This window comes from Taudactylus pleione, unplaced genomic scaffold (genome assembly GCF_031769625.1).
Source record: "Taudactylus pleione unplaced genomic scaffold, aTauple2 ptg000422l, whole genome shotgun sequence".
NCBI lineage: Eukaryota > Metazoa > Chordata > Amphibia > Anura > Myobatrachidae > Taudactylus > Taudactylus pleione.
This window is the reverse complement of record NW_028284824.1, coordinates 2,012,387-2,022,390: the sequence shown is the minus strand read 5'-3', so window position 1 is coordinate 2,022,390 and position 10,004 is coordinate 2,012,387. Positions and strand designations below refer to the sequence as shown.

The 10,004-nt window shown below is 43.2% G+C and overlaps 1 protein-coding gene across 2 annotated transcripts in view; it reads left to right on the top strand.

The window, feature by feature from the left end:
• The first annotated feature begins 489 nt into the window (after window positions 1-489).
• HNRNPAB (heterogeneous nuclear ribonucleoprotein A/B) overlaps window positions 490-10,004 on the top strand; it is a 62,083-nt gene continuing 52,568 nt past the window's right edge. For both annotated transcript variants that reach the window (XM_088447189.1, XM_088447191.1), the window contains exon 1: window positions 490-576. In XM_088447189.1, the coding sequence (XP_088303315.1) occupies window positions 553-576 (24 nt within the window). In that variant the 5' untranslated portion in view covers window positions 490-552. The remainder of the gene's footprint in view (window positions 577-10,004) is intronic.

Below are 10,004 nucleotides of genomic sequence, written 5' to 3'. Positions count from 1 at the left end.
TATTTGATATAGCTATGTGCATAGCTGAATTACAAGCTCCTGAGCCTAAGCCAGTCCAGGTATTAGTTATATTTATGTGTATATCTGAATTACAAGCTCCAGAGCCTAAGCCAGTCCAGGTATTAGTTATAGCTATGTGCATAGCTGAATTACAAGCTCCTGAGCCTAAGCCAGTCCAAGTATTAGTTATATTTATGTGCATAGCTGAATTACAAGCTCCTGAGCCTAAGCCACTCCAGGTATTAGTTATATTTATGTGCATAGCTGAATTACAAGCTCCTGAGCCTAAGCCAGTCCAGGTATTAGTTATAGCTATGTGCATAGTTGAATTACAAGCATCTGAACCTAAGCCAGTCCAGGTATTAGTTATAGCTATGTGCATAGTTGAATTACAAGCATCTGAACCTAAGCCAGTCCAGGTATTAGTTATAGCTATGTGCATAGCTGAATTACAAGCAATTAGTGCACCTGGGCTATGTTTTATGTTTTATAAAGCTCATGTGAGGCAGATAACTCACTGCCTTCACTGCAAGAGGATATAGTGTTGACAGAATGGACAAAAAGCCTAGTCAAAAGGTATATTACTCCTAGTTGCATTAGATGGGTTTGTTTTATTATACCACTGTGGAAAAGTTGCTCTGTGAGGGCAAATGAACCAAAAGGCAAATTGCCTTTAAATTTTTGGAAATATGGACTCAAGCCCCCTGTAGGTCAGTTTGCAACTGTTACTGTACATATAATATTTTGTAAATGAAACAGGTATAAGTAGGTACTGCTGATACATTATATTTGCTGAACTGACGTGGACTATTAACACCGAATTAGTGTGGTAAGGGGCAGACCTTATTGTGACTAGTATTGAATGGTTCTGGGTCTGTCATGAGAAATTCCTGCCCCTCACTGGGTGCTATTAACTACATTAATTCCTGGATTTTTTTACTGCTGAACTTTCTAGGTCAGAAGCTCCTACTTAAAGTAGTCATTCATTTTAAATCGTAAGCTATGGGTTTTGCACATTACTAAATCATATATTTAAGTATTATGTATATTAAGACTTTCCTATACATAGTATGTCTCTTTGAATTCCTGTTGCTATTTTTAGTCTATGGGGGAGATGTATCAATGCTTGGAGAGAAAGTACCAACCAATCAGGTTGTCATTTTTCAAATATAGCTTGTAAAATGACAATTAGGAGATGATTGGTTGGTACGTTATCTATCACCAAGCTTTAATGTATCTCCCTCTATAGGTTTTAAACTTTAGCTGCCATTCCCCCACTAATACTGCAATTCAACACCTCTCAACTGTTTTGAGGGATATTTTCTTTTATTTTTTGTGAGGCAGTATTGATTTAGGACCTCTCTGAAAGGAATGGGGTTTTGCTGAAAAGACTGCTTATTTCATCCCAATGGTACATGTTGTGAGGTATGTGGACAGTGAATGTGTGCAATGCTTCTGATCATAAATTGCAATTTTATAATCTACTGCAAGCTTACATCCTATAGTAGTTTAATGCCAGGTACACACCAGACGATGTGTGTACCCAGCCAATGTACGCTGCAATGATGCACGATCTGGTGAATGACTGCACGATATGCCGTTCACCAGCCACCTCCACAAGCATGGAGTTATTCATCAAATTGATGGATTGGGCAGCATGTAGTCTCAATTTGTCGATGTGAAGAATGACCCTGCGGGAGGGCGCATAGTCTGTCATAGTGCATACACACTAACTGAAATGGACGATGTCTGCTGGATTATGGTGACCTAGTTTAGTGTGTTCCCAGCTTTTTTTTTTTTTTTTTTTTTCCCCTCTGACTTAATGAAATGTACTCTACAGTGTAATGGGGTAGACTAGACAATACCAAGGCTGCACAAGTTTTACCCAGAGCAGCCAAATGTCGTAACATTATGCCAAGGGAAGTCTGACAGTTCTGGATTTTCTAAAGCTCAAATCATATTGCTATAATATTAGATAGAAACACGGGTTCTGTCCGGTGTCACTTGGGTTGGTGACAAGCAGTGCGCTGTACTCGTCCTGTCACATCATCCATTGCTGCTCGGTGACACAATGTGAGGGAGTGATGCCAAAAAAAGCAGAACAGCTCATAGGTACATATGGCTTCCCTTCTATTTTTATAAGTCTGATTATATGTCCGCACCCAGAGGCACACCAACCAGATAGTCCAATCATTGAACAGTATCAGGATAGTAGTGTCATCTCTCATTTTAAAGGGATGTTCCCCCTCTGCATGTATTTTAAACTTCCTTCACCTCTTTGCTGGGTCTAATGAGTAACTTCTAATGGTTTCCATACGTGTTATAAGAAATGGGGGGATGGAGAAATGATTTATTGAACAGAATGACCTTTAATTGTCAAACTCCAAAAACTAAAGGCTTTCAGAATTTTATTGCTGTAACTTAAACTAGGTAGGCACCTGTACAATTGTATCCTAGAAGCTATTTTGCTTTCAATTACACTTGTGTTCGGCTCAAAGCGCTGATTCACGCATTTACAATCTAACCTGTAATCCAGGCAGAGGCGTTAGTATACCTATGGGGGGCCACATAGCAAAATTTTCACGGGCCCACCTAGGTCCCTGGCCTCCCTCGGTCTGCATCACCCCTTCTTACTCCCCTCTCCTTGGCTTGCCTGCTCCGTGGTTGTGCTGCACAGGGCAGGCACACCTTTTCCTGGTCTGCTCCATCTCTTCTCACTGTCTGATGCTGGGAGGAGGCGGCCACATCTCCTAGAATCGGTCAATGAGGAAAGGTGGAGCCGACCGGGAGGACGCGACCACAGCGGGGGCGCTACCACGGAGAAGGCAAGTCAAGGAGGGGGGGGGGGCGTGGACTGAGGCCTGGCACAGTAGGTGTAGGGGGAGGGCCGGGCTCTGGGTTAGTTCAGGCCCCATAGCGGCTGCACCCCCAGCACCTATGGTAGTTACATCACTGGATCCAGGAATCTCGCTTGTCTAAAATATTTGTTGAAAAGGCATAAAGACTGTGCTGCTGGAGGAATATGAGCAGAAGCATCAGATCCGTTGTGTGTGTACACTCGTCACTTTTTGTCCGATATTGTACCATCGAATCGGATGAAAATTAAACTTCACATAAAACCAGATATTTTTTGATGCTACCAGTTTTCTTCAGAGAACCTGATGAAAGGTGCGTACACACTTAAGAGATCACATTAATGGGTCAGAAATTGAATGAATGGTCTGATGATTGTTTAGGTGTGTACTGTAGGAAGGAGGGCTGGGTTGCAAAGGGGCATCCTTTAAGATCCCTCAGGCCTTGTACCCCCTTCGGCAGTGTGCATGCGTGCTCAAGTTCACCTAACCACTAGTAATTTCAATCCTTTTTAGCATTACTGCCTCACAGCATTGAGGACTTTGGGTTGATTCCTGCGAAGGCCATATTTGTGTTGGGTTCATATGTTTACCCAATGTTAGTGTAACACACTTATACCCCTTTTACACCGGAGCTAAAACTCGGGTTATTGCAGGGTTAACATGGGCAGCTCCCTGGTGTAAAAGGGAGAGGGTTGGATCGCCGGGTCGAGTGACCCGGCAATCCGACCCAGGTAAATAGCAGGGTTTAACACTGGTGTAGCCCGTGAAACCCTGCTGTGAGAACAGCGCACTCCGTGTCACGATGACCTGGAGTGCGCTGTAAGCCGGACGATTGGTCCGGCTTCAGTGGCGCTTGGAGATGACGTCATCTCCAAGCGTCCACTTTCACGCCGGGAAAGCCGGGTCTATGCAGACTCTACTCCGGTGTGAGCGGCGCCAACTCTGGAATATCCCGAGTCTGCGCTGGCTAAATTCCGGGTCTGATTCGGATAGACCCGGAATTTTGGTGGAAAAGGGGTATTAGTGTTAGCAGAAATGTCAGGGGACAGAGAGAGACCTGACATATGAATGTTATTGTGTATATAATTTAAACCATTTATTTGTAATAGTGGCAGCGGGAGGCTCACGGTCAGAGGGGTGCCCGAATAAACAAGTGGCAGCCTGGGAGCACTGCTGCGGCTGCTTAGTATTGACAGGAGGTAGGCCTGAGGCGAGGCATCTCAGAGCCACGGCTCTGATTGAAGGCAAGGACTGTCAGTGAAGCTGATTAACATAGCCCTGTCAGTAGCAGATCACTAGTCTGCCACTTTTGAATTGAACAGCTGAGTTGTGAGTAGATCTTCAGCTTAGAGGAGGAGCTGATCGCAGACCTATAAGGGCTTATTATAGTTGCCATATTTACAATCTGCAAGCATTTATTGTAAATCAGAAGAGGCTACTAGGAGATCGTTATTGCTGCCAAAGAGGGGGAGTTGAGGGACATAGCACCTTCAAGATAGTCAGCAATCCTATTACCTCATTCCAGTGTCGATAGACTGAGAGAGCAGGGGGAGTTGGTGAGATTATTGGGCCAGTTCTTAGAGAGTGGATCGATACTTCACTAGAAGCCATTACAAAATTATGATCTTTATATCGATGTGTTGCCTACCACTAATTTATTAATCTGTTACCAATTGCCTGAGAGTGATATGTAAGTTATATTATCAGAATTTGAATGACTTATTATTCTGGCGAACCTGCACTACATGTATATTATAGACCGTCAGGTCTTCAATTGACTCTTTCCCCTGGTTTATCCAATATATCATCCACAATTTAATGATCACATCTACTGGAGAAAGAGGTTGCATTTTAGCCAAATTCAAGATTAATACAGTACTTACATTATATGTTTCGAGAATGCTTTTCAGCAAAGGGATAACAAGAGATCAATCATACTATTTCTTCTGAATTGGCTAAACAACTACACATACAGTGAAGTAATATTGTAAGGAATTTAAATTGGGAGAATTAAACTTCCTTTTCCAAGTGAGAATAGCCAACTCTAGTCTCACTAGTATAGACATTGGACACACACAACTGTGATTATCGTATTGCAAGTATATACCGCAAGGCATTCTGAGAGGGTAGTTTTATGTACATGTTTTTTATTAGAAGTTGTGCAATGTCTGTATTAACATGTTGAGCTCCATTGTAACTTTAATATTGTATGTTTCACTTACTTAATTGCATAGCCTATTACACTTTCTACAAGATATAAAAATGAACCTATAATTATACCAGCATAGAGTGGTTACTTACCTGAGGACAAAGAGCCCTGTTTGGTAGTGATCATGGATCTGCAAAAGAATGACTGGTTGTATTTAACAGGTATTATCGATAAATCAGTCTATCATTTCACAACTGTACACCATATTTATGTGTTTTCCCAAGCTGACCCAGAACACATACATACTAGCTTGGGTGGAGGCACTTATATAATTTCCCCAGAGGGTAGGTTACATTAGCAGGGTGGGTTACATTAGCATGGAATTCCTCCAGGTGCTTCTTCCTCCCACAATCCAAAAACATAATGGTAGATCAATTTAATTCTGACAAAAATAACCTTGGTGTGTTTCATATGGTGGGGAATATAGATTGTAAGCGCCACTGGTGCAGAGACTAATGTGATTTACAAAAATATTCTCTGAAGTACTGTAGAATGTGTGCACTATAACTGTAAATAAAAAATTATATTGAATTGCTTAGTAGTATTGTATTTGCTGCTTCTAGTAGGTTTTGTGGGGGCATTCGGTTTTGTAACCAGTCCAGTAGCTGCTGCCCCTTCAGTGGTGATATTACTTGGTCTGTTGCTGTTGTATAATGCAATTATGAGAAGATGCATCTCTGTACACTTGTTGAATTGGACTCCTTTTCGGTCGTCTTGTGTAACTGAAGGCTTATTTATGGTGCGTACACACGGTACGATCAGTCAGCGATAACTATATTGCTGACTGATCGTCCTGCACCTTCCAGGTGTGCTGGATGATCGTTATAGTTCAAACCATCGACTGGTCCCCTATGTAACCTGGTCAATATTGACCAGGTTGGCCTGCATGCATGGTCGATGGACAATATAGTTATCATCCATACGTGCCTGCGCATTGCTGGTCGTTTGAGGGTTGGAAGGCACCTAAATTAACATTATCATTCATATCGTGCATTTTTATTGTACAGTGTACGCATATTTTTTTTTTTTTTGTATATTTTTCCCAACCTGCTAGCTCTTAATGTTATTTTTTTTTACTTCCTGCATTGATTATCTTTAACCCATTGGTGGTTGGAGTCAAGGTCTGTCCACATCAAAAGCAAGACATTATCTGCTTAAAATAGATTGTTAAATTCAAGCATCTTTTGCAGTCATCTCCTCCATTGAAATTACAACTTCTGTGGTCCAATATTAACTCTGGTTCAGATGGTAATCTGATATAGATAGATATCATTTTTTTGTTTTATTTTTTGTTTGTTATTAAGTGCCAATAAAAACGCCTGATAGGTTTTCCAACATTTTTATACCATTTCCATCAGTTTAAAAATGTTAGTCATTTATTTGAGTTTGATCTGAATGATGTACAAATGGATTGTAAAGAGAAAAATGTGTTTTAGGATAGGGAGAATGTAAGAAACATTGATGGGTTTAATTCAAAACTTGTTGAAGTGTAGAAGAAAGGAACAAATGGGGAAAGATTACTTGTGTATTAACATTTACGCCAGCATAAACAAAATAGTAATAGATTAGTAATAAAGGGGTAAGACACTGGTGAGAGAAGTACAAAGACTGAGATCAGATGAATGTTCTAAAGTGTGTTGTGAAGTGAGGGAGTATTTTGCGTTTAGTAACAAAGAAGGTGGGTTAAGCTGGGTACAGACTAGGATGATGGACTGGCTGATCCACCATCCTATCTGACGATTGGGCTGACAATTGGTAAGGGTGTATGAACTTAACAATGTATTGTGACTGGCGGTTATTTACATGTGCCCGCCCAGTTGAGCTGTCAGTCATCGGCGGCCTCTGTAGCAAGAGTACGTACGGGTGGTCGGCTAACAGCCTGTGCGCATAGCATGATGCACAAATATATCTGCCAATATATTGGGCATGGGTTGTGCTGCACAGCCAACACAATGTGTGAATGTCATTCAGACATGTTGTCTGTACATACTGGCTGACTGACACACTATAATATATCGGCCGTTCAGTTGAATGGCCGATATATCTGCTAGTGTGTACCCAGCATTGGTTATGAAGATTGGTGTGAAAAGTACTGATTGACTTAGGGGGGATGTGGAAGAGTGAACAACATTGTCTATATGGAAGTCTTGAGGGATGTAAGATAGGTTCAGGAAAGATAAATCAAAGCGCATGCTACTACTATGTTAGAGTGTGTGTAATGTGTGAGCTAGCAACTTGGTGTTTGTCTTCTGCTTCTCACTGCTTGGTGACCTGTGTACTTACTCCAGGGTGTTTATGGAAGTTTCAACAAAAAGTATTCCCCCAGCACTCAGAATGAAATCAGCAATAAGATTTGAAAAACTACATGGTGGTAGATAATTCAGAGATCTCAGTTGCATATACTTTATTTAACACTTCCCAATATATTTTGTGTGTGTATATATATATATATATATATTAGGGGTGTGCACCGGCCACTTTTCGTGTTTTGTGTTTTGGTTTTGGATCTGGATCTTTCTTCGTGTTTTGGATCTGGATTGGTTTTGCCAAAACCACCCTTCCGTGTTTTGGGTTCTGGGTTTTGTGTTTTGGATCTGTATTTTTTTTTTAAAAAGCATAAAAACAGCTAAAATCACAGAATTTGTTGGTTTCTCTGCTCCTATGCTATTATTAACCTCAATAACCTTAATTTCCACTCATTTCCAGTCTATTCTGAACACCTCACAATAGTGTTTTCATGTCCAAAAGGTTGCACCGAGGTAGCTGGATGACTATGCTAAGCGACACGAGTGGGCGGCACAAACACGTGACCCATCTAGGAGTGACACTGCAGTGGCAGACAGGATGGCAGTTAGAAAAACTAGGCCCCAAACTGTACATAATGCAAAGAAAAAAAAGAAGTGCAAGATGGAATTGTCCTTGGGCCCTCCCACCCACCCTTATGTTGTATAAACAGGACATGCACACTTTAACAAATCAATCATTTCAGCGCCAGGGTCTGCCACACAACTGTGGCTGAAATGATTGGTTCGTTTGGGCCCCCACAAAACAAGCTGGCAATTAATGTGTCCCTGCACAAACTGGCTCTACGGAGGCAAGATGTCATCCTCATCCTCCTCATCCACCGATTCCTCACCCTCTTCAGTGTGTACATCCTCATCCTCACAAAGTATTAACTCGTCCCCACTTGAATCCACCACCACAGGTCCCTCTGTACCTTCTGGAGGCTGGTCTGCCTGGAAGAGCTGATAATTCATTTTGATGAACATCATCTTCTCCACATTCTGTGGAAGCAACCTCCTACGCCTTTCGCTGACAAGGTTCCCGGCTGCACTAAACACTCTTTCGGAGTACACACTGGAGGGGGGGCAACTCAGGTAAAATAGAGCCAGCTTGTACAGGGGCCTCCAAATTGCCTCTTTTTCCTGCCAGTACAGGTATGGACTGTCTGACATGCCTACTTGGATGCTGTCACCGATGTAATCCTCCACCATTCTGTCAATGGTGACAGTATCAAATGCAGTGACAGTAGACATGTCAGAAATTGTTGCCAGGTCCTTCAGTCCGGACCAGATGTCCAAACTTGGTCCTGCCTGCCCTGCATCACCGCCAGCAGGTTGCTTAGGATACCTAAGTTTTTTCCTGGCAGCCCCAGTTGCGGGAGAAAATGAAGAAGGAGCCGTTGACGTGTCACGTTCCGCTTCAGCTGACAGTGTGTTCACCAGCAGGTCTTTGCACCTCTGCAGGCTTGTGTCGGCCGGAAAGAGAGACACCACATAGGCTTTAAACCTAGGATCAAGCACGGTGGCCAAAATGTAGTGGTCTGATTTCAACAGATTGACCACCCTGGAATCCTGGCAAAGCGAATGAAGGGCTTCATCCACAAGTCCCACATGCCGAGCGGAATCGCTCCGTCTTAGCTCCTCCTTCACTTTCTCCAGCTGCTTCTGCAAAAGCCTGATGAGGGGAATGACCTGACTCAAGCTGGCTGTGTCTGAACTGACTTCACGTGTGGCAAGTTCGAAGGGCTGGAGAACCTTGCACAACACGGAAATCATTCTCCACTGCGCTTGAGTCAGGTGCATACCCCCTCCTTTGCCTATTTCATAGGTGGATGTATAGGCTTGTATGGCCTTTTGCTGCTCCTCCATCCTCTGAAGCATATAGAGGGTTGAGTTCCACCGCGTCACAACCTCTTGCTTCAGGTGATGGCGGGGCAGGTTCAAGAGTGTTTGCTGGCGCTCCAGTCTTCGGCACGCAGTCGCTGAATGGCGAAAGTGGCCAGAAATTTTTCGGGCCACCCAAAGCGTCTCCTGCACGCCCCTGTCGCTTTTCAGAAAATTCTGCACCACCAAGTTTATTGTGTGAGCAAAACATGGGACGTGCTGGAATTTGCCCAGATGTAATGCCCGCACAATATTGGTGGCGTTGTCAGATATCACAAATCCCCAGGAGAGTCTAAGTGGGGTAAGCCACTGGGCGATGATTTCCCTCAGTTTCTCTAAGAGGTTGTCGGCGGTGTGCCTCTTACTGAAACCGGTGATACACAGCGTAGCCTGCCTTGTAACGAGCTGGCGTTTCTGAGATGCTGCTACTGGTGACGCTGCTGCTGTTGCTTAAGGTGATACATCTACCCAGTGGGCTGTCACAGTCATATAGTCCTTAGTCTGCCCTGTTCCACTTGTCCACATGTCCGTGGTTAAGTGGACATTGTGTACAACGGCATTTTTCAGGACACTGAGGACACTTTTTCTGACGTTTCTGTACAGTCTCGGTATCGCCTGCCTAGTGAAGTGGAATCTAGACGGGATTTGGAACCGGGGACACACTACCTCCATCAATTGTCTAAATCCCACTGCACTAATGGCGGATACCGGACGCACGTCTAACACCAACATAGCAGTCAAGGCCTCAGTTATACGTTTTGCTTCAGGATGACT